At 45.5% G+C, this 24,570-nt stretch overlaps 3 protein-coding genes across 3 annotated transcripts; all 3 read right to left on the reverse strand.

Annotated features, from left to right (window-relative positions):
- Positions 1–524: 524 nt before the first annotated feature.
- On the reverse strand, positions 525–3,471 carry LOC127392856 (natriuretic peptides A). Its single transcript, XM_051637298.1, has 3 exons — positions 3,052–3,471; positions 1,180–1,465; positions 525–936 (listed from the first exon to the last, which is right to left on the reverse strand). The coding sequence occupies exons 1-3, from the start codon at positions 3,169–3,171 to the stop codon at positions 920–922; spliced, it is 423 nt and encodes a 140-aa protein (XP_051493258.1). The 5' UTR covers positions 3,172–3,471; the 3' UTR covers positions 525–919.
- A 3,611-nt stretch (positions 3,472–7,082) lies between these two features.
- Positions 7,083–7,849, reverse strand: LOC127392949 (natriuretic peptides A-like). Its single transcript, XM_051637458.1, has 3 exons — positions 7,692–7,849; positions 7,325–7,583; positions 7,083–7,220 (listed from the first exon to the last, which is right to left on the reverse strand). Exons 1-3 carry the CDS (start codon positions 7,800–7,802, stop codon positions 7,195–7,197), a joined length of 396 nt encoding a protein of 131 aa, XP_051493418.1. The 5' UTR covers positions 7,803–7,849; the 3' UTR covers positions 7,083–7,194.
- Positions 7,850–12,382: 4,533 nt separating this feature from the next.
- LOC127392928 (C-type natriuretic peptide 1-like) lies at positions 12,383–14,584 on the reverse strand. Its single transcript, XM_051637424.1, has 3 exons — positions 14,453–14,584; positions 13,081–13,395; positions 12,383–12,654 (listed from the first exon to the last, which is right to left on the reverse strand). The coding sequence occupies exons 1-2, from the start codon at positions 14,549–14,551 to the stop codon at positions 13,093–13,095; spliced, it is 402 nt and encodes a 133-aa protein (XP_051493384.1). The 5' UTR covers positions 14,552–14,584; the 3' UTR covers positions 12,383–12,654; positions 13,081–13,092.
- Between the last annotated feature and the right edge of the window lie 9,986 nt (positions 14,585–24,570).

A 24,570-nucleotide genomic window follows, 5' to 3' on the forward strand; every position in this document is an offset into this window, starting at 1 on the left:
TGAAGTGAAACCTTTTTCAGACTTGCAGTTTTCCTCTTAGCCATGTTGAGAACAAGGTTATGATAGACAGTTCCCAGAGAGTAATAAATGTGAGGTACTCCTGCTTGGTACTTGGAGTGATCCCACCTGCCCTCACATGAGAAACACCATGGTAAGATTGAAGCCCATTGAGGATCCATCAAGAAACACTTGAGGATCAGCACCTCAGCCACATGCAGAGTGAGACAAGACACAGGTAATGATGTATCTTTCTGTTGATGCTCGTAACCTTTATTTGGTCAGTGCTAGAAAGCATATACAATTCATTCCCTTTCCTCCCTCTGGTTATTTTGAAACTTGTGGAGTGTAATGATTTTTTTCTTATTTCTTTTCATGTAAGTTTTGCTTATATGGTGGATTTGTGGCAGTTCCCTTGAACCAATAATCTATACCAGCAAAAGGACTCTCTTGTCACTGGAACCCTGTCTATAGGAGGTCTTTCAGTGTTGAGCAAGCTTGTTTTCCCTGCTAATCCATTATAATTTCTTAATGAAGAGGGGAAAACTCTAGTGAAAAACTCATTTTTGTTTCTACCAAGTTCATCCTTTCTCCATCTTGTGTAAGATCCAGCCTGGTGGGTACCAGAGTACCAAGAAAGCATAGGCTTTTGACTTTTGGAAAATGCAAGAAATTTTAATGCAACAGACAGGAGAGAGGTCCAGCATAAATGTCTAACGTGTTAGTTTTATTTAAAGATGGTCTCTCGGTGCTAGAGTAAGAAATGTTCTTTAAAAAAAAAATTAATTCAAATAAATAAATAAATAAATAAATAGAAATAGGAATCACTTTCTGTTGAAGAGGTTAGAAAGCATCCGGCTTTCATCTTGGGAGGAGCAGGTACTGTCAAGCATTCTTCAGAGGAGGGGATGGGGAGGTTATTCTAGTGCTTCCTGTAACCTGCAATGCAAACATGAAAGAAATGTTACTAGGATCTCTTTTTCTCTCAGTATGTGCCACCATAGTCAGCAGTGCTTTTCCCCACCAGCTCAATAGACACAGGGTTTCTTTTGAAAAACCAGTGCTAGCTTAAATATTAGGTGAAAATAACTCTATTCTCAAACTGTGTCTTATTAAAGAGACGTGTGGCATGACACAGATGCAGCCTGTTCTGTTCAGCAGAATGGCTGAGGTGGGACTCACCGTTGCAACCCATTCCACTCAGGGAGCCAATCCTATCAATTCTCCTCCCGAAGCAGCCAGAATCTCTCATCATCCTGGGCATCTGCAGCCCCCTCAGCCTCTTGAGGAAGGGGTCCCTGTAGGACAGAGAGGTGCTGGGTGCTAGTCTGGTTTCGGCCTTCTGGTCATCACTGTCTCCTGTGAGTTCTGGTGAGATCTCCTCCTGCGTTTTGGGTTCTTGCAGGTCAGGATTCGATTCCAGGGCTTCAATCATCGCAAACTTATCTTCCAGTCTCTCCAGCAGAGCCTACAAGACAAGAATTAACTTCATAAAACTCCTGAGTTTATGGTAATTTGCTGCCTCTTCCAGTCATTCTATTCTGCTTTCCTCAATGGTCCCAAAGCCAGCCCTTGGGAGACTGTCAGGCTGGATCTCAGGGTTGCTGGTGGTACTTGAGCACTGCCCTCTGCAGTAAATCCCTGTTTACATTAATTCTACCTATGGACAGCTCTAGCTGAGAGCTGATTGAGCCTGCTTGCCACCAAAGTGTATGTTACTGGCAAGGTTAGGAGAGCTCTTGGCAGAGGAAAAAAAAAGCAAAGTCTGAGTTGCACAGGGAGATCCTACTCAACCCAGCAGTGGCACAATATCCCAAAGTACCTCTGAATCCACAGTCATTCCCATGCTCTCAAAGTTGCCTGCAATGGTGCTTGCCAGCAGTTGGCTTTCTCTTCTTTTTATTTTTGCTAAGACCTTTTGCTTGCTTGCCACCCCTGGCTATTTCAGTGGACATCACTTGGAGAAGCTCTTGATGTTTTCACTAATCTCTGTCCCAGAAGTTATAGATTTGCTGCTCCTCAAAGTAACACGCATCTCCCTAAAAATAGCTGTATGCTGAATTTATGTCTGTTACGTGACTTCTTCCCAGGTACCATTCTCCATAATTTTTTAAGCTTTGTGTAACAGGGATCAAATAACCTCCTCAAGGCCAGCTCAACCAGTTAGAGGAATCTAAGTGTCCATCTCTGGAAGCAGAGTGGAGAGGAGTAAGCCTTGTGGTTTGCATGACAGTGAATGCATTTGGAAGCCGCTCTTCTCAGCTAGAAGCTGGGAGCAGCCAAGAGGCATGGGGCATGGGGCACTGTCCTAATCATCTTAGGGAGTTTGTTCTTGAGGTCTGATGCTCTGAGAAGCTGGTCACTGGTACCAGTCCAAGGAAATGTTTGAGCTTTCAGACTTCATCTTGCAAGACTGAATCTTAAGCTTGAATTGTGCTGCAACAACAGGTTTTTTCTGAGTATCATTCACTAAAATATGCATGTGGTAATTTCATAGCTCTAAAGCTCTGAAAGCTTTTCTGGATGAGTGACACTGAATGCTCATGCTCTAACAACTTTTATGAAAGCTTGACTTTGGCTGCTCCAATTTACCTTCTCATCTCTCATCCACATGCAGCCAGTCCTCTTAAATCCACAAACCTTGAGCCGTATGGCTCTCCCACTTCCCTGTTCCTGCCATTTACTGGGCAAAACAGGAGCCCACCTGGAAGTCTTGTATTTGTTCTTAGGGAGCTACCGTGGTGGTTTGTTCCCTCTCTGGGACTTAACTCCCAGGAAGGTGGATGTTTAAGAAATAAAGAACTGCAAACCCAAAGCAAACATCCCACAACATCAGAATTTTGTTTCCCACTGCTACCCAGGAGCTCAGATGAACCTAACACTGGAGGATATTTTTCTACAGAGCTGCTTTGAGCCCCTGGGAAGAAGAGACACGTTCCTGGTACACACTCACTGATGCAGCTTATACAATCATGAAAAGAAATGCAAAAGCACCACCTCACACTCTGCTAAGCACCCCAAAAGTTTAACCTTGCAAAAGGAGAGAGTCCTCACCTCCATGCTGGCCAGTTCTTTGGCAGGGCTGAGGCTGTAGATAGGGTTGGCTCTGCTGGAATGGAGTTGGATGAGCAGCAGCAAGAGGAAGCCACAGAAAAATGAGCCTTTAGTGTCCATGGCGCTGGGTTTGTTGGCAATAGGGAAGTTCAAGCTGTTTCTTCTGAGATGTCTCTTCAGGTCTCTCTCTTCCTTGTCCTATCCTCTCTACTCCGAAGCTTGTCTTTTATACTCTTTGGGTGTGATCTCTGCTTCCTAGGTTATCAGTGGATTTATCTGGGGCACATTCCAGTCCCACTGAAGGCATGCAGCTCTGTCAAGGGAAGATTCCCTTTATTAGCTGTCATTAGGCAGCAGCTGCTGTTGCTGAGGAATGTATGTCACAAGTCAGTGATTTCATGTCACTCCCCCTCCTCTTGATACCAGGCGCTGTGATTACATAGTCCAGTTGGAAATTCTTAGCAATTTTCTTTCAAGAGACCCCTATGGTCAGATTTACCTCCAAACTGCTCCAAACTCTGCTCAGTTAGAAGCTTTCCATAGGGAAACTTTTTACAGGGAAAACAATAGGCTTTTCAGATGAGTATTTGGTGGAGAGTAAAGGCTGAAGATGAATCTACTTTTAGGACACCTAAAGTATCGTGCACACTTCCCTTCTATATATGGAATATCCACAGCCACCACATACCATGGAGTGTGCTGAAAACCCCAGGTTTGGGCCACTTTTCGTATGGCTGTGGTGATAGCACCACTGAGACTTGATATTTTTTACATTGACAACAACAGAGGCACCCTGATCTGCACCTCAGTAGAGATGATAACTTCTAGACTGACTCTGCAGGGACACCGGGTACCTCCAGCCCCCCTGACAACTGACTTCGGCACCACTGAAAAACTCTTTATTAACAGCCAAATGTTTAATTCTGTGGGATTTCTTTAAGCATCGATGGTAAGACTTGACCCTGCAGCAATAGAAGTTAAAGAGATGGTCAGATTCAGGAATAGTCTTGTACCCTCATACAAGAGAACAACTTGCTTGACGAGGATTTTAGCTAGATGGCTTGTGGGGTTATTCAGCAAAGGTATCAGGATCTGTCCCCAAGAAATAATGAATTAATTCATGTATGTGTGTGTTTTGGGAGGGGTTAAAATGAAATGCTTAGTTTCATATATTAAAGAGAAAAAGTATTTGTTTCTTTGAGAGCTGGGCTTTTCTGTATTAGGTAAAAATTGTCTATGCTTAAATGAGAAATTACAAAAACACAGATTGGCTGCAAATTCCTCCTCCAATGTTGTCTTTGAGCATATAGTACAACTAAAAATTAATCTTTTTTACAGAACTGCAAGACAGTCCTAACTCGTGAAGCAGATATTGCTTATCCTGTGTTTTCCTAACAGTTCTTGGTATTCTAAATTGAAACAACAATGAATATATGAGGAAGTTGAATATGACAATTGAGTCATAATTTGTTGACTTTTAATATTAATATAGATCTCGAAATAATCTCCTGAGTACAATTTCTAAATACTAATAGAAGGATAAAATATTTCTCATGTCTTAAACATCTTAACATGGTGTTTGTGTACAAACATGTGCACACACTGTTCACATGATCCGCTACCAAAATTACACTAGAAAGGACATTCTCAAGGTTGTGAAGTCAAGCTCAAATGCTACTTTTCCCTAATATAGTCTGAAGTCAGCCCAGCTCTGTGTTGTCCTGGTGAACCTCATTATAAGAGCACTCCCTATGTTTCCCCAATCCGTGCTTTATTTCAGCACGTGGAGGCAGTGCTAGGTTTTTGTATTATTGTGTGTCCCAACACATTCTTACTTTATGCTGTTCAAATTGTGCTTTAGAAATAACCGAGACTCTGACAGGTTTTTTTAAAATTAACACACTATCCTGCAGTGTCTGTGTGATTCACTAATGAGTTCCAAGTATTCTCTTACTGCTGCTTTTGTTTGCTGCTCTGTGTTTGATTGTGCCATATGTATAAACTGAGAAAGTGAGGGAAGATAAACCAGGATTATTCCTTGATATTGAGTATCTGATTTAAGAGAACTAGGATCTGTTATTGTTTGGGGTTTTTTGTGTCTTTCCTTTCACCTCCCCACCCGCTAAGTATTCTCTGGTGCTGTCTGTGCAAAAACATTCTGTTGCTTGATCTGAGTTGTGCCTGAGAGCTCAGGACATCTGTAAACCAACCTCTGGGGCACAAACCCAGCAAGAAAAAACTCAGCATCAGTCACAGATGTAAAATATTTAACTTTGAGTCACCTGTCCCTGCGAAACAATGTAATATTCAGGGTTGTATTAAATAGCCTGGACCCAGACATACTCTTTTACTGGTTTGTTCATTTTCTATCTTCTGTATTTCACAGCAGATAAATGAGAAGTAAGGGCTTGGCTTTAGCCTTGACACTGCTTTTCTAAGACAGGGAGATTTCTGTGCACTATTTCATGTATTATGTATGGAAGGATGTAGATAGGATAAAACTGCTGACCGTCACAGCAAGCAATTGTATTTCCAAAGCCAAATTTGCCCTCTATTATCCATCTCTCAGTCCTGCCGAAGCAAATGGAGTGTAAAATGTCAGAACTCAGCACGTCGTTGTTGCTGCTGTAAAGCTCAGTTGTTTGTTAGCTGCTGGTGTCTCAGTATCATCACCCTTACAAGATTAATAAGAAGTTTAGGCTTTATAGCCCAGGGAGGGACAGTCAAGTCTTAGACAATGCCTGTGCTCACCTGGCCGTTTGCCCAGTAAAAACTCTGCTGGGACTCTTTCAGCAGGGCAGCAGGTTCTTATAAAAAGTGCTGTGGGACCAGCTTTAGGGCTGAGAAGAGTGTTTGAGTGGGAGCTGACTGTGAAGAGCCTTTATAGTCCTGTTCTGAGGAAGAGACTGGATTTGGATGTTTTTCCCAGTGACTAAACCCAGTGATTAAACAAGACTACGCCACACCCCACCAAACTCCCTTTCCCTGCCTCACAATTCAGACTGAGAAGGAAAGGAAGAGACAAAGCCATCAGGGCAGGAAACAAAAGGGAAGCGTCATGTCCAGCGCAGGGCATGCAGCGCTGAGATGGTAGGACAGACAGGCTATACTACAACTAGGAGAGAAAGTGGTGTCTCACTTTTCCATGGGGAAGGAAGCTTATTTTCATCCCACTCATGGGTTGTTTCTCCTGCTGCAGGGGATTTATTATCTCGGTGGTGTGGCTGCCCCTTCCTTTGCTGGGCGGTCCGTGCCCAGGGCCGGCAGCCCGGCTCCTGCCTCTCTCCCTTCCCTTGAGCGGGTGTCTGGCGCTGCCTGGAGCCTTTCTGTCTGTGTAGGGCTCCTTGTCTGGAGAGGCCGGCGAGGGCTTTGCACAAAACCCGGGCAGGGCAGCGAGGGGGGTTCGCTGGAGCCCAGGGAAATGAGGCTGGGGAAACGCGGAGCCCCGGTCCGGCGCGGGGAGCCCAGCGCTCGCCGTGCGGGGCGACTGTCCCGGGTCCTGAAGCCCTCTCGGCCCACCAGGCCCTTAGCCGCTGCCGAGTATCTTTTTAAAGCGAAGTAGCCCTTCTGTCCTTAGTGGCACCCCATGCCGGCTCTCCGTGCCAGACTCGGCACTGATACCAGCGGCTCAGCCCACGGGGCAGGGGTGTGTGCAGGACGTTACCTGCAGGTAACCCCAAGCCTGGTGCCCACGTCCTGGGAGGATTCACAACATGCAGCAGTGAAGCCATCAGGAAAGGCATCCCAGGTCACTGCCACGGTCCCAGAGCTGGCATCGGTGCCTGACACTGCCTCTCCAGTGCAGCACCGAGCTGGTCGTTGTCCCGGAATGATGTAACTACCATCCTTCCTGCTGCTGCGACCCTCTAGCAAAGGCTTGTCCAGATCCCATGGGATGCTCTGGCCAGAGTTGAGACTGAGCCCTCAGGGCAGAGAGGGACAGGAGTGCTCTGGAGGGGATTTCTATGTCCTCTGACCGTGTGCTACACCGTGACCAAAAAAACACTCACAAAAGGTTGTGTGGGCTTTGTACAAAAGTTTATTGCCGCGTACCCCACCCCTGCAGAGGCCCCGGGGGGAGCTTGGCTGGCTGCTGGGCACCAGCCCGAAGGCTCAGGATGCTCTTGGGAACCAGTCATGGCTTCAGCTTCTCCGTCTCCTCCAGACACCTGGGAGAGAAGGGCAGAAAGCTGCCGGGGGAGCCGCTGCCAGGCTTTCAGCCTCCCCCGTGTCCCTGCACCGCGGGGACCCGCGGGCTCTGCCCGGCACCTACGGCCTTGGTACTGGTTGCATCCCAGCCCCGTCTGCGCGCCGATTCTCTCCATCCTCGTCCCGAAGCAGCTGGAGAAATGCCTCCGTCTGTAGGAGGAGAGGAGGCTCCTCCACTGGCTCTGCCCCTCCGCCGGCTGGGGAGGGCTGGGCGCCGGGAGGTCCCACTCGGAGTCGCCATCCTCAGCCCCGGCCCCCGGCTCCTCTTCCAAGCCCGGTTCCCCTTCCTCCTCCCAGAGCTGCCCCAGCGCCTCCAACAGGTCCTGAAGAGGGAAGGAGAGGGGAGGAGCGGTGGGGGACAGGAAGCCCTGCTTCTGGCTGCTTGACCCCGGCAGGACGCGTGAGAGTGGGAGCCCCGGGAGCCCCGGTACCTGCAGGGACTGCAGCTCCGCTCCGTGCTTGCTGCCAGCCGGCTGCGGGGCTGCCCATGGCAGGAGCAGCAGGAGCAGCGAGGCTCCGCAGCACAGACCCAGGAGCTGCATCCTCTCCTATCCTATCCTATGTCCAGCTCAGCACCGTGTCGCTGCTTTGCCCATGGATGCCTCTCCTTATATCCCCACTCTCTGCCCGGAGGGAGCTCAGCTGCCTCCTGCCAGATCCCCACAGGAGCTGGAGTGCCGTGCTCTGCCCCTCAGCTTCGATAAGGGAACTGGTTACAACTGGCCCCACAGGTGACCCTCCAGGAGAGGGGGATCTCCTGAGTGCAGAAAATCCTCTAGAGGGAGAGAACTGCCCCGAGTCATCTCCTCCCCTCCTGGCAGCACGCCTTTTCCCAGTGATTCCCCCCCACTCCAGTCTCCATCACCGTTAGGTAGGAAGTGATACAGTCAAAGGACCTTGCATTTTCTGTCTGTTTGCTCTGCCTCACATCTGTAGGCACGCAGGAGCTGTGAGCTGGCCCAAGCAGGGGTTTGATTTCCCCTCCCAGGAGATGAGGATGGATCATTTCTTCTCCATGGGGGAAAGAAGTGGGGGGAATTGGAAATGTTACTGTCTGCAGCAGCTCCCAACAGCTTTTGCTTCTCTGTGTGCATATTTTTTCTGCTATGTGAATAGACCACATCCTGAGAGTTGGGTTTAGATTTTCCTTCCTTGCAAGTTCATGGTGATGATGGCTCCTGCCTTCCTCTGGTGTTTTTGACAGACCCTTCCCTCTATAGCTAAGAGGCACCAACCTTTTAGTGGCCTAAGCCTGCCTTGAGCAATGGTATAGCTGAGCACTTTCCTATAAATGTTTCTTGCTCTTCAGTCATGCCTTGGCTACAGCAGTGAATCACTCACCATATCTCTCCTCATATCCCACCATCTTTTCCATAGGTGGTGATTCTGTCCCCAAGACAGAATCCTATGTTCCTGTGGAATAAATGTTCTTTCCAGAAAGCCTTGCCCTAATAAGAAAATTTCATAGACCATTTGATGTAGGCTCCTCAGATAAAAGTGTCTGAGTTACCAGGTTGGTTATGGTAAGAGGCAGCCTGTTTGTGTGAAACTTTCTCTCACTTTGCGTCAGAGCTTTGCAGCAGTTTCTTATTAACCTTCAGTAAAACTTCCAGCTTTCCAGTGTGTGGCAAATTTCATCTATAAATGAGTACAATTTCCACTGGTCCTGCGGTGCAAATCAAGAAGACCGTGTTAGATCCTTACAGAATTAAAGTCAGAACCCATGATACCCTGTGGGTAGAGCAGCAGACAGAGTCCTTTCAATCACTGCCTGGGTAATATTGCAGGAATTATACTAAGCCTCTGCCTTCAGCCCTCCTCATTTGCTTAGCCAGTATGCTCATACATTTATCTGATTTAACTTGATAAGCTGTGATGTCTGCTTGGGCCTTTATTTCAGAGACTGTCCTAAAGCTCAGCAAAGCCAAAGAAAGCCTTTCCTCTGAGTTCAGAGGGTTTTGAACCAAGCTGTTGTAGACTTAATATTGCCAGGTTCTGGATGAACCAGCAACAATAAACCTTATGTTTGTACAGCTCCTTCCCCCCTCATCTTGTCCTTCTGTTCCTCAAATCTACCTAGACCTGACAGAATTTATCTTAGATTGGAAGCAAATGAGCAATATCAGCTGGTGTGGGACAATGATCTCTGCATCCAGCAGCCTTAACAGTTGGCAAGTGGTTTTGTTTAAAGCATCAGAGCAAAGAAGAATCTGTCAGATAAATGAAGTTGGTGTTTTGAAAGTACAGGACATGAATGAAGGAAGGAATGAAGGAATCAGGTGGGAGTGTGGTGTTGATACAGGGTAAGAGCAGGTAACTAAGGTGAGGATGAGCATCATCCTTGATTTTGTGTGTAGTAAAGAGAGACAGGAGTGGAAGGGATAAAGCAGTGAGAGTGTGAGAGATCTGTGTGATGTCCAAGGGAAATAAATACAACTGGACAGACCTGAGTCTTGAATGACACCAAATCTTGTTTGCTGCCTAACATCACTTATAAACAGGTGCCCCAAAAGCAGACATATTTGAGGAAGATCTTGTATGTTTATTTCTGTGTAGAAGTAATTTTATTACAGGTATTCTCCTTAGCAGCTTCTGTAATCCTAGTCTGTAAATTCATGCACTGCTGCTTAGTGGAGATGGAAATGGCACAGCTAGAGATGAGCTTCCCCTATGTGACTGGCATGCCAACTTCAAAGGTTAGCTTTGATTATTTAAATGCTAATAGAGCTCAGCAAATTACCTAAAGTACAAACAGACCTGGCTTCAGTCCTAGGGATCTAATTATGGAGTCTTTTATGTGAAATAAATTGTTCTTGCTTTCTGAAACATGGCTTTTTAAAATGTTCACACAAAATGCCAGGTGATGGGATGGCACATTACCAGCTCAGCCTCTGTGGAATTGGAGCTCTTATCTGCTTCTTATTCATCTTCTGTGGGATTCTGTTCACAAGTGCTCACAGCTCAGTCTTCAACTTCCTCTGATATTATTTTATCCCAATAATTTCAATGGCCACCCAGTTTATGTCAGTGTAGCTGAGCTTGGAAACAGGCTGAGGGTGTTCACGAGACAAACTCTAATAATACACTTCATTGGATTTTCAGTGTTGAAATTTAAACATCAGGAAGCTTTTATGCCTAAGTGAATGTGCCTGCTCCTAGGGTTACTGGGAGCAAGCCATCAGACCCAGGATTATTAGGAAGGAGGGTGTAACCTTTCCATTAGCACCAGCTGTCCCAGGATCCTAGCTCTGTGTTGTCTGACACCAGCATGTCCGTGGGCTGTATGGGTTAAACTTCCCACCCATATAGATTGCAGCTGGGCCAGCCCCCAGGCCAGCATACCTGAGGAGGGGCTTTAGTTAAGAAAGCTGGATGCTCCCTGCCAGGCTCTCATAGGTAACCACATCTGCTGCTTCTTAGCATAGGTAAGTTGTTGTGTATTGGGGGAAAGAAGTGGAAATCTCTTCCTGTCTGGATGAAGGTGTCTTGAGTTAGGATAATGAACCAGAAAGCTCTTTGCTCCTGTTTATGCAGGATAGAGGTCTTTGTATGAGGAAGCTACAGCAAGGGAGAGAGTTATCTTTATGGCCCAGTGAGGCTCCAGACCTTTGGGAGAATTTGGTAATTAATTCCTGTGCAGTCTGTGGGGCTCCGTTTAGAAAAGTGTTCACACTGCGTTGTAACTACTGCTCTAAGGAGAAGATTCAGGAGGATGGAATAGCCATAGACAGGTAGAATTGATGGTAATTTCTAAATGTGCAAGAGATGTTGAAATGGAAAAAGACTGCAAGAAAATAGAGAAGCTGTTGGTAGCCTGTGCAAGGGGAGAATATCTCCATTAGTGAATCATTCAGTGCTTTCTGGTCTCTGATAGTCAGCTCTAAGGTGCTGAAATGTCTTTATGAACTTGGTGCACTGATGGCATTCCTAGAGCAAGTTTGGGGCTTCAGGTGGAAGCTGTGTATTGAAAAGAGCAAAGCTTCCTCTAGTTTGGCTCTGAATAGCTCTCCAAAGGGTCCTGGAATGCCTTCATTCTATAAGAATTGTGGTTAGAAGGAACATGGATAAATCATAGAGTTGAAGAGATTGAGGCAGGCCCAGATTCTGGAGCTGTGGCTGCTCTGTGCAAACAGGCTTTCTTAATGAGAGCTGAACTGCCAGAGATTCAGAGCACATGGAGCTGGAGCCACTGTTGAACGTGCTTTTCACAGATGTTTGCTCCATCTTGTAATTCATACCTTGGTGTCCTGTTACTACCTGAATATTTTCTTCCTAGAACATCTGTCTTGTGGGCAAGAAAATGGAAGGAGTACAACTGTGTAGCCCATCTGTCCACTCCAGGGAAAAGGCTGGAAGTGAACATCTGTGCCTTCATTTGTGACCATCAGTGCAGACATTTGTGTTAGCAGCTTTACTGATTTCCATGGAGCTGCTTGCTGAGTTCAGGATAGCACAATCATGATCTTGGCAAACCAGCCTTCATATGGAATTCCTTTGGGTCATGATGTTTGCCCAGTAGCTGTTCTCTGATTTGTTCATTGTTAGATTCAGTGAATATTTGTGTTGTTTTTTTTAAATACAGCTGGTCAGATACATTTGGGAAAATGCTTTGCACTGTCTGGATCTGCCTATGGAAGAGTAGGTGCTCTTGAACTTTCTTTGAAGAAGGGTAGTGTATTCTTTTTTGGACAAGATATACTAGTGAGAAGCATTTTTCTTTTTCCTTTGTCAGTGACAAATCCAAATGCAGAGTAACAGCTTTCTACTGATGTCAGCTAAGACAGCTACCCTTTAACTTAAATTGTGGTGGTTGAAGACTTAGGGCTCTGTGTCCTCATCTCTGGTCACTTTTGTGAAGATGGCTGTGTCAGCCTTGTTCCTGTTATATTCACACAGTAATATCTTAACTTCAGAAAAGTTCTTTTGGTAAAAAGTAGAACTTGTTTGATTGTATTTTGAAGAGCAGCTAAGTTCTTGTAACCAGAAAGCAGCCCTCTGAAATACTTCTGAATTCTAGTGGACTGTGTCTACCTACAAGCTGGGGCACTGTTTCAGCTTCAGGAATGATAATGAAAGAATCACAGCAAAGGGTTGAAGCAAATTCACCAAATTATGCAAACCTGTTTATTAGCTGTGACGTAGTGTTTATTTATATGTTTGATACACAAACAGAACAGACTTTTTTTGTAATTAGGTTTCAGGTAGGTGCTCACAAATGAATACTCAAACAGGCAGTACAGCAATGGTTCCTTCTGTTGGCCAAGTAATTCAGAGTAGAGGTGGGGTACAATTTGCTCAGTACATCATATAGTGGATGGATTGGTGGAGCCAATGTGAATAAGGGTTGAGTATCTGCTGAAAGGCAACAGGTCCTTTGAAACCTCAAAGTCAGTCCTGTCAAGAAAACAGAGGAATAAGAAAAAGAGAAGTGGACAGGTTTTCATGCATGGAAATTAACTGATCTCTTACTGTTCTAGGGCCAGGTTCAGCTTCACTGTTCTGCTCAGAGTTTCTCTGGATTGGCACAAGCATTCCTGGGGAGCTGGTGAAAACCTCTCTGATCTGGCTTCTGTGACCAGATGAAATGCATACAGCTGACTTGGAGAAAGCAGTGAAAGCAGATAAAGCAGAGATGTGGCATTAATGAGTTTTAAGTATACATCTAATGACAGAGAGCTGTGAGGAGGGTAAAATTAGTGAACTGTGTTTATGATAGGAGGGTAAAAGTTACTTTAAGGCACCATTTGCTTGAAGCTTTTCTGCTTACTTATGCAAGTTATACACAAACACACATACCATCTGCCTCTGGCTTTCCCTTACCATAGTAAGCAGTTAGCATCCCAGTCCACTCAGTGCCCCAATTCTGTCCAGCTTGACACCAAAGCAGCCCCTGGAGAGGCCCTTTTTGCTTCTGCCTCGATATCTTCGGGGTAAACTTAGGTCGCTGAAGAACCTCTGGATAGGACCATCACCCATGGACATGCTCTCAGGCTGGTCTCTTGGGTGTCGGGTCCACTGGAATTCAGCTTCTTGCTGATCAAAGGCACCTGTTGGGATCATGTCATCTTGCTCATGGTCCCTCTCTTCTGAAACCAGGGGATGCTCCAGGTCCTCATCGAGCAGTTTGAACAGATTCTGAAAAAAGGGAAAGGTAGATGGTGGAGAGGCAGGAGAGGAGAAAAGGAGGAGTTCTGGGAACTCTGTCATTATTTTCATATAAGCCATGCTCAGTGCTAAGTTTAGAGAAATTCATTTAGAACATTTATCAAAATATGCAAGAACAAGAAGTGGTTTCGGTAGCTGATGATGGTTATCTTTAGTTTCATCTGGCTCACCGAGCTCCTCTGAGCTAACATTGTAAAACTCTCAAAATGCTTCAAGGCTCTGTGCTGTTACCATATTCTGTACTTCTGACTTGACAAACTGCCAGCTAATTGTGTTTCCAGAATCCGGGGTGTGGGGTGAATTGTGGAAGATGAAGAAAGAGATTTGGTCAATAACAAGGATTAATAAGAAACAAGCAAAAATGGGTTGATATCTTGGAATAATAAGAGAAGCAAAGCAATGACAGGAGACATGCTGAAATTGGTGCTAGGATTATTTCTTTCTTTACAGATTGGGAGGTTACTTCATATTTGAGAATACCAGATCCCTAGTACCTGAAATGTGTTTTCCCACTGTTGCAGAATTCCTGCGCACACGCACACATACACACGCACATACACATGCTCTTTTCCTCACGTAAGCAGGGACTGCCTTACTGCCCTGCTGAGCTGAGGAGGTGATGATACAGGTACAACCCATCAATTCCCTTTTCATCTTAAACCAGGGACTTCAGGGAGGAGCATACAGGGGACTGCTCTAGGGCTCCAGACAGGAGTCCTTCCAGAAAAATTCATTTTACTCCGTAAGTTTATTGTTTCACTCAGTCACAAGATAACCCTAAATCTGCTATGCCCAAATTGATGCCACAGGAAAAACATTTTCCTTTCACTTGCATCATGTGACCAGGAATTTAAATCCAATAATGGATTGCTTTATTTTCCCTCCATTTAATGACTCTGTGTCTATCCACCTCAGGGTTCCTGCTGTCATGTTCTCCTGCTGCTTCAGTTGGAGTTGGGAGAAATGGAGCTAATCTGAAGAGTCTAAGTCCTAAAGAATCAGCTCTATTGAGCAGCCAGTCACTTACCTGTAAGCTGGAAATGGGCCTGGCCCTTGCCTGGTTTTGACTGACAATAAGCAGCAGAAGGAATCCAGGGCAAGAAAGAAGTTTCAGGTTCATCTTCATGTCTTGGTGTCTCTGATTCCTCCTCCCCTTGAGTCTCTCCAGTTCAGTGTTGCTCTCTCTCCTGCTGCCAGCCTTTATATCTTCCTTCAACCCCTCCCAAGTCTACCTTTTGAGTTCCTACCCATGCAAGGATTGGTTTGAGGTTTTGATCTTTTTTCATTCTCCCAGGAGGAGGGAGGAAATAGGCTTTTGCTTTTTCTTTTCTTTTTTTTTTTTTTTTCCTGAGCATTTTACACTCAGGCAACGCAGCATCGTTCAGTTGCTGGGAATCAGAAGGTCCCTGCAGCCTGCTGTCTTGGTGCCACTTATGTATGTCAGGTTGCTTAGCTCAGTGTTCCTTGGGTTGACTGCTAAACCTTTCCTTTCCATCCAGAGAAGTAAAGTGAGAAAAGAAGGAAATTATATCCACTACACATTCACCTGGCTGCTTTGTCACCGTCAAGTGCCAAATGATAGGGACAGGGGCCTCACAAAATGTGCTTTGTAAGAACAAAGTGTTATTACCCAACATAATAATATGGCATTAGTAACCTATGAGACCAAAGAGTGTGATTTGGAGAAGGGAAATCTAAGTCCTAAAAATATGACAAGTTGCATTAGTTACTGGCCTGAGTGACAGGGAGTGTGGCAGAAACCAGGCTGGCATGCACAGAAACTTCTACATGGCTTAAGCTGAGGAAGAAATTCCTCTTCTACCCTGAATCCACTTTAAAACATTCCCCTTCTGTGTTCTTTCTCTCCTGCACAACTTGTATTAAATGTGAAGTTAGCCTGTAAGGAACCACAGCCCCAGAATCTTTCTTACCACACATACAGTTACTGAGACATTAAAAAGCTGCAGGACCAGCATCTGTGTTTCATGCACTCCCTCTCTTTTTTTGAATTAATTGAAGGACGAGCTTCAAACAAAATGCATTCTGTAAAGTGTTAGGAGGAGCAGAAGAAACTGAACCAGTTCTTAGCTGGGTCTTGAGGATATTTAAATCACTGCTGTTGGCCAGACCTTCCTCTACCGTAAAAGCACCTGGGAGATGTGTGGGTGTCCTGATGAAGATGTATATAGATAACTGATTCTCCAACCCCCAATCTGTTCTAATGAGTTTTTTTTCCTAGGTTCCTCACCAACAAATGACTTTTTTTCTGTTTGGGGGCATTGAGGAAGAGCAGCAATAAAACCTATTAAGTTGCATGTTTTTTGTAGGGGCATCAACTCTGAGCCCACTGAAAAATGTTAATGTTCCTGAGTGTGCACTAACACATCTTGATCTTTCACTGCATTTTTACACAGGTGATACAGCAAATTAAAAGCCAGTAAGCTGAATCTGTATGGAGAAAATGGAAATTAATCTCAAAGGTCAGGTGAAAAGTGCCAGGTTTAAGAGTCTTGTTGGTACTGAAATCTGGGGAAAAAAGAATTCTGTGATGTGGCAGTGGCTTGAACATTTTCAGTGTTTTTTCATCTGCAGATTGGTTTAAGATGTAATTGTCTCTAGAGATGGATGTTCTAAGGAGACAGCTTATAAACATCCCTCTATGTCAGAAAGGGAGTTCTGATGTTATTGCATTGTTGGATTTGCTTTTTTGTTGGCATAGATTACAACCACATTTGATCTGAATCTTACTAGAAAATTAAATAATCATTTCAGAGGTTTGAGGTGTGTAATTTGCAGTGTAACAAGACAGTAAGAGAAGGTCAGTACAGTTTCAGGCTCATCTCTTCTCAGAAAAGGTCTAGGGTTGTTTTGTTGGTTTGATTGGCTTGTCAAAGTTTGCATATATGTGGATAATAAATCTTCTTGACATGAAGATCTTCTAACTTGCTTTGGGGGACTTCTGAATTGTCTCTCTGATAACTGTTGGAAATACATACACTAGCACAACCTTCATCTATGACTGTGTTGGTGAAATCAGAATTATTAAGGTTGGAAAGTACTTCTGGAGGTCTGTGGTACAGTTTTGTGCTAAAAGCAGAGCCAACTTAGAGCAAATTGCTCAGTGCCTTGTCAAGTTGAGTTCTGAAAAAATCTTCAAGAAAAAATTACTTCCTAAAATCTAGTTGGAATTTTCCTTGTTGCAACTCACATCACTACCTCTCATCCCAATGCTGTGCAGCTGCATGCTCTCCAAGAGCAGAACAAAAGGATGTTCCATCTCCAGAAACAATTGTACTCAATGTGTTTCACAGAGTACTGCATAAGCTAGACAACGAGGACAGCTTCAGCCCAGCTGGTCAGCAGCTGGGTTCAAATCAGGTTTAGTGCAGTGGAAAGAAGTAGTTAGAAACAGAAAGCCATCCAGCAGAAGTCTCTGCTTTACATTCTGGATCTCCTTGGGACTCAGAGCAGCATCAAAACTCAGTGTCTGAATATTCACAGCCATTTCCAAAATTGCCATTGGGATGGTGCAGCTGAGGTAGAGACTTCAACAACAAACTTCAGTCTGTAAGAAGGGAGGAACCCCTGAGGACAGCAGAAAATATTTGGTATAAAAGGCAGTGGCTGTGTGCCCATTTCTGAAGTGATTTGATTGTTCATTTGGATGGCAAATCCTCCATACAGGGTGGAAGGAAGTATCAAGAAGGCAGCAGGTTGGCATGTGTCGCTTATCTCCAAGAGTAAATTGTGTCCTAGCTTATTGAGATGTTTCTCCATACCAGCTGAGATCTTCTTTCTTATTAGAAGAGTAGGGTTAGGGTGTACTAGTCTTCTGGGGATGTATTCTGCCTCCTCTCTACAGGCTGCTCTGAGGAAGCAGAGCTGTGAAGTTGATGGCATGTGGCATGCTTAGATAGGTACCATTAGAGCACTGCTGCAGGAACTCATTATCCTCCTCTTTCCTAGTTCAGTGACCCCCCTCAGCCTCCCTGTCCTTCCCAGTTGCTCAGGCCAGCATTTCCTGGCTGAAAGGGCAGTGATGTGGTTGTAGAGCTTTCATCAAAGTGGGATCGCCAAGTCCTTGATGGAAGCTGCCACCAGGGGCCCTTCATAATGAGACATTAACATTTTGCTGTGATGTCCAAGCATTTTTCTGGTTGTCCCCTTCTTTCCCCCTCTCTGGAGTGGCCTAGTGGCTGAGCTGAGGCAGGGTTCAGTGCACAGCATCATTGTGAGCCCAGGCTGGTAGTTACCAGCTGCAGGGACTCTGCTGCTCTTCTGGCACTTCACTGCATTCCCCTCATGTTCTGTGCTGACAGCAAGGTCCAGGTGCAGGAGAGGGCACAGAAGGATCTGCAGCAGCAGTTGTCCCTACAGAAAAGGGACTTGGCACAGGGACTGCTGAGCAAACTTACCTAAACTTACCTGGAATGTATCCACTGGATCTGCACCAGCACAATCCAGAGGAGAATTTGGTCCCTCAGGGATGGCTGGGACTGTGTACTGGGAGGAACTTGGATCTCCTGGTGTCTGTGGGGAATAAACCAAACCCTCCCTGTCAGGTGACTTGAAAGGGACTTTTCTTGTGGGCTGGGTCATCCTACAGTGGCCCACTGCACATGTGTCCTCTCTCCTCTCCCTCTCCAGCAGCATTTTCTGTGGGACTGGGAAGGCCAGGAAGAGGATAGATTCAGTGCTGTCACCATTCTTCTCTGGGGTCCCAAGAACACGTTTTGCCTTTGTTCTGCTCTCACTAATGCTCACTGCTCTCTTTGACAGGGGCCAAGGGGGGATGTTTTCCTCTGTAGCCATGTGGGATTGAAGGGGCCTATGAAGGGGCCTAGGCTACCTGAGGACAAGGAGAGGAGCAGACTGCCATTTAGTAGCAGGTTGTAGGTGGTTCTGGAGCATTGGGTTTTGATGGCAACATTTTTATATTAGGTTTGTCAGGCACATTTGTCACATTCTGCTGATGGCTAATGGAGCCCAGCAGGGAAGCAGCAGTGAGGGAGATGGAGCTCAGTGCTAGTCAAAGGGTTGTCTCTGTATGCTCTGTGGCTCACTGCTGCTTGCTGGAGGGGAGCTGGGCACAATTCTGATCACTACCTAGCAGGGGTGGTAACAAAGAACCCACATGGGACTTTTTATCTGGCCTGTAGCAGCCAAGATCAGTCTCACTCTCATTATCTCCCAGTGCTGGCACTTGGATGGCACTAGGGAGAGAAATACAACATCCACTGCTTTGTCAGTGAGTGTTCTTGGCCCCATTTTCAATGATTCATCTCCCAAAGGAGCTTTTTCTTCATGCATGAGGGCATTTTTAGGTTCAGTGATCTTGCTGTGTGGCTTGATGCTATAGATCCCTGACTCTGTGCTAGTCTTGCTGATATTTATAACAATTTTGCTGTAAATTCTTTTGACATCTAGAGGGAAGCTGCTTTTCTCAAGGTACTTTAAGCACACAGAGTCCCACTGCCCATGGTCAGCACTCTTCAAGTGGTATCCTCAGCTCTCTAAGGGAAAAGTGGAAAGGGAATGGATCAAGTTATAGATGCAAATAATAGCTGTAGAGCAGTGTAAAATGGATGAAATGTGAAAACTGCTGGAGAGCTGGTATGAAAAGCACAGGCAGCTTTTACAGGCTGTTGTATTGGAGAAGATTCTCAGATTAATCATGGTAGGATGATGGGAAGAAAGGAAGGGGGTTGTATTAGGCAAATGTGAAAAGGAAGTGGGGAATGAAGACTAGGCAAACCTTGTAGGATCAGCTGAAACAAAATTCAGGATTTTTGGATCCTGAAACAAACAGAAAACAAACTGAGGTGTTTGGAGCAATGGCACAAAACTTCTGCTTGATGCCTGGTGAGAGGCAGAGGTTTAAAGAAGTACTTAAGTTCCACAGATCCTCACCTGAAGCTGTATTTTTGGCTAAGCTTCATCTCCAGCAAGATGAACAGCATCCTGCTGCCGGGTTGGTTTGGAAAGGTGGGAATGTCTACCCAGGCCAGCTGTAGGTGTTCACACTGCAACTGAAAACATGGGTTAGCTGAGCATGGCTTTAAACCATGTCAGTCTCTTCAGTCCTGTGGCAGCCACTCTTTCTTTCCCCCCTGCTTTGTAATTTGGTCCTCAGAAAGGCTTAGGCTGATCTTGTACAAAACTGTTCAGAATCAGAGTCTTTTGTTGTATTAGATACCTTGGGTATTTGAGCTGAGGTCTAGTTGGTTTACAGATTGCCTTTCTGCAGAAAGTTTGGGCTTCCAGTGGGAGTTAGGTCAGGCCGTCTGTAAGATTGTGTGGGTAGACAAGCATGTAGCTAATTAGCACCTGACAGCAGAAAGGCTGCTACATTGCACTGCAGCTCATACCCTCTGGCAGGAGGAAGGAAGAGAACCCTTTCTGGGCAGCATGGAGATTATATATCCCCAGGTGTTTTGAGCTGAGAGAGGTTTTCCCAGCAAAACTAGTAGGTTGTTCCTGTGAGATCCCACCTACGCGCTCCTGGCTTTGGCTGCTGCCTTTGGCGTTAATGAGGTGTGTGGTGACCTCTTCTGGTGAACGGAGACTAAGCCTCCAAGTTCGGTCAGAACAAGTTCCAGTTCAAAAAAAAAACCCAAACCCACCACAAAACAGATCAGACACTGTGAGAGGTTTTGATAAAAAGACCATTTTAATCTCTGATTGAAGAGCATGGTATGTACAGTACCAGAAGGGGCTGAGTGGCTCTTTTCCAGGACACTAATAGCTTTTTAAGTTGTGAGGGGTTTTGTCTTGGGAAGGCACATGGTAAGTGTGTGATATATGAATAAGTGTGCATGATATAGAGAAGTTTGTGTGTAGAGCAGCCTGTCAGCTGTTCTGGTGGGAGGCTCAGTTTAGATCCACCACTAGATATGTTGATCAGGATTTTTATAATGGATTTTGCAGAATGTAAGTTTCTGTAAGAAGAGATGGGTGTGGGGAGGACAGTTCTTAAGCATTTGGTCTAGAGTAACATTTGCCAGGTTTTTTCCTTACAACTTAGCACACCTGGAATAGTTCAGACCAGTGTCACCAGTGCCCATTGATCTGGAAGGCCTGCTAGCCAAGAAGCCAAATAAAGGGACAAGTGGTCACACTATCCCACTGTGCTATTTATTGCTACATGCCATTTGTCAGTGTGCAGGGTGCAGAAAGAGAAGCCATTTCTAGAAATGGCTGAACAGCTACAGGAATGAAATGGCACTTGTCCTAGAAGTTGCTGTGGTTGTTTATTTCCCCTCTCCCTCCCCTAAAGGACAGGGGATGAACCTAAGAATAACTTGACTAACTAAAAATGTAGCCACTACATAAAGCACTGTATGTTTTCTCTAGCCTGTGAGAGAGCAGCACCGTGCAGAGCCTCAGTTTTGTATTCCCAGAGCAGGATCCTAATTGGCCATTAGTTTAAACACATCTTACAAACATGGAATTTCCTTGACAAGAGAGTTGTGTGGGTAGGTCCCTGCTTTTTGCAAGCAGGGAGGTAAACTATCCTGATTTTTGTTTGGCAGAGAATTAATCTGTGTATTACTCTTCTGCTGCTTACACTTACAGTCCTCTTCATCAGTGTGTCTCATCAGTTCAGGCACAACTGGAGACCTGCACGTGCCCACACTTGCTCACTGGGATTAGAAGGCAAATCCTTCACAGTGTGGCAAACTGTCAGTTGTGCCAGGGAGGCAATCCTGGAAGTCTGCATGGACGTGCATTAGGCTACCTGTGAGCAGGAAGAGAGCTCCCTGCTGCCTGGGGAGGGTGAGCTGTGGTGGCAGGAATGCAGCCTCATCCAGAGCTTAGCTAAGCTGCTCTTTCTTAGTAACTCGGTGTAGCTGTGGTGACTCTTATCAGCCACTGTTCTTGATTTGACAACCCTTCTTTGTTTTCCCAGAAAATACTCACGGTGTTCGCCAAGTTTCTGGAAATAGCTGCATCCTTTTGTGGTGGAGGGAGGCACGGCCCTGGGCCAGAGGGGCAGGATATTTTAGCTGGTGCTTGTCAGCACAGCCAGACGGGCAAGTAGCCTTTCAAAAACTAACACTTCTAAGGCTACGATAAGGTGCTCAGGCTACAGGGCTGGAGCCTGTGTTCATGCTTGAGATAAACTGCACTGTCAGCACCACATTCACACCTTCCCTGTCACATTAGGCACCCCGTGGTCCTGCCTTTCCCACTAGTCACTTGCTACGAAGCCTCAGCACGGGGGTGTCAGGCCCTGTGCCTTCATCTAGTGTCCCCAGGGGCTGTGTTGTTCTGTGTGCCCTTGTGGTGACATTGAGATGGCTAGAGGAAATATTGTGGGTTGGAACAGGTTTGTCACTGAGAATTGTCTCCCTGAACTTTTTTTGGACTCACTGCTTCCCTTTGGGATGCACTGCCTATCCACTGCTGTTTGGAGAAAAATGGGTGGACTAGCTATATGTCAAAAAATATGACAAACCTTTGGAGGCAGAGAGTGCTTTTGGTGTCCCTTGCCCACTGGAGATTCTTCACATAACTTCTGAATTGTTTGACCAAGAGGATTTGTTTTACCATGTCACCTCCCTGAGGATAACAGCACATTTTTTGCCTGGTGTTGAAGTGTGAAGACCATTGTGAGCCATGACATCATATCTCAAGCCAGAGGAGATCAGGAAATGACCAATAAGGCCTAAAATATTGGCCATGGGAAAAATGAATGGAGGAGAGAAGGGATATGATACAGCAACATTCTTTAGCCTAGATAGGTCAGACGCACCTGACAAGTGTAACAGGACCAGGAGATCTTTGACACTTTAGCACATGATGATATTTTAGTGAGAGGTGGCTAGTGAGAGGTAGAGGTGAACTAGGGTGCAGAGCCACTGGATGACATGCTAATAAATCAGAGCTGCCCTTAGACAATAAAGAGTATTTTGGGGAAGGAAGATGGGAATAGAAGAAAAACAGCAAACTGCATCTTCTAGAAAAGTTAATATTTTTTGCAAAAAGAAATAATAAATATTGTTTCATAAACTGAATAGTTTGAACTGTTTTTGAATGGATGTAAACCAGGAGGGGATTAGTCAGCTTAAAAAAAAAAAAAAAAGGAAAAAGAGGTTTATAGGGTAAATTATCTCTGAGGTCTTGCTCAGTGGGTTACAAAGCTGAGGGGGCTTGTTTTGGTCCAATCACTGAAGTTGGAGCCAAGACAAACCTTTAGGCTGGATCATGTCAGTCTCATTTTGCCCACAGCATAGGAGGCCTTCATTACAGTCCAAACAGACCTAACTCACAGACAGATCTCCTGCTGTCATGCTGCTGGTTTTGTAAATCATCTGCTCTCCAAATTGCTAGAGCACATTTCTCTCTCTCTCTATTTTCTCTCTCCTTGTTTCCTTGTGTCAAGTGTTGACAGTAGGTTGATTTAGACTATGACTTAGTTACTTTTGGGTAGCTTTTAGTTTATTCTGTAATTGTATGGAACACAGGATTGGCCAGTGATTAAAGTATTGCTTTGCAAAGGGGAAATGTGCATCACTTTCATGATCTCATCTGCAGCCCAAGCAGCTGTTGGTCTCTGTGCTCCCCCTGCATGAAGTGTCCATGATGCTCCCGTCTCACATGCATGTTATGAAACTCAGTTGCTGTCTGTGCAGCCTTGCAGCTGTAGAGGCAAGAATGAATGAGAGCTTTTGCAGATACTCAAGAACTGTCTGATGGCCAGAAAGCTTCTACTGGTGGAGGCTGCATTTAAAACTTCTGTACCTCTTAACTATAACACTGTATGGCTTTCCAGAGCTATTTTTTCACATCCCCAATCCTTATACTACTGTACTTCAAACCTCAAAACAGATCCCTACTTATACAGGTCTGAGAGCTTGATTTGCTACCCCTTAACTTAGCTTCCAAGCAAGTATCTTCATTGAGACAACAAAATGTCCTGTCCCTCCAGGCTGAGCTTCTGGGCCCAGTGCCCACTGATCTGTTCCCAAATGATCCTGCCAGCTTGAGGCTGCTAAACACAAGGGTTGGTGAGCCATGTGTGGAAGGCAGAAAAGTTCAGAAGGCAGGAATTCCTGGAGCAGCAAGAGGAGGGGGGCATGACAGGAAGAGGGGCCTGATACTTCCCTGAAGAGCCCATCACCAACAGTGCCAGACTAACAGTTCCCTGGTGTGGCCACAGATTCCCTTATCTGGGAGCGTCAAGCGGTGGAGCCTGTCGACACTTCAGCCTCGCGCCCTGCTCTGCTCTCACCCACCTGCAGATACAGAGTGGCTTGAACAAGTTCCAGTGCTCACTCTTGGAGCTTCCCAGGACCCCACAGCACCACTGGGCAGCCAGGTGACATCACTGCCAACAGCCATGTAGGTGCTTCCTGTGTCACATTCCCAACTGAAGAGCCTCTTGCCAAATCCTTGTCGTTCTACACAATCTTTTTAGGAACAAATGATCTAATTTTAGCCTGGCTGCCACAAACACCTTCCTGAAATAGATTCTGACTCTCTCCCGCCTTGTTCGTGTTCTTGAGAGTTTAAAAACAAAACCCCTTGTCCTTAGGGTCTCTTGTTAAGGCCTCTGTCAGCCTAAATTTGGTCAGTAAGAAGTACTGAGCAGTGCAGTGGGGAAACTGCTGTCACTGCTAGACCCATACTGAGCTGAGCGAGGACAGGAATGTTCCAGAGAGGCAGAAACTCAGGTGATGGCACATCACAAAGTTGTATGGATCTGATCCAATCTGAATGAGTTGTTCTCTATGTCAAGGACTTTGCAATAGAAAGAACTTGTTGTTTTCTGGACTGGCTGCACCCAGATATGATATTTGGAAGTGTAGTGAATGGACTTCCTCAGTGACCTCTGGTTTGTCTAGCACAATTGCTGTAATCATCATCCTTTCTTTTGGGGGCTTAACTAGATGAGCACTGGCCTAGGTGTCAATAAACTGTCATTCTGATCCCACAGTAAAGTCAGTTTCTATCTGTCTGTGCTGCCCTTGAAGGGCATGTGCAGCAGTGACCTGCTTGGAGAACAGGTAAAAAGCACTTAGAGAAGAATTAGGAATTACTGTGTCATGAGGACAAGGAGCACAAACTCCACAAAATCACTGGGATTTTTTGCTCCTGCATTTTGCTTTTGCCTTGAGCTTAAATATTGTACTGAAGGATCAA

The sequence above is a fragment of the Apus apus genome, chromosome 20, assembly GCF_020740795.1.
Source record: "Apus apus isolate bApuApu2 chromosome 20, bApuApu2.pri.cur, whole genome shotgun sequence".
NCBI classification, from domain to species: Eukaryota; Metazoa; Chordata; class Aves; order Apodiformes; family Apodidae; genus Apus; species Apus apus.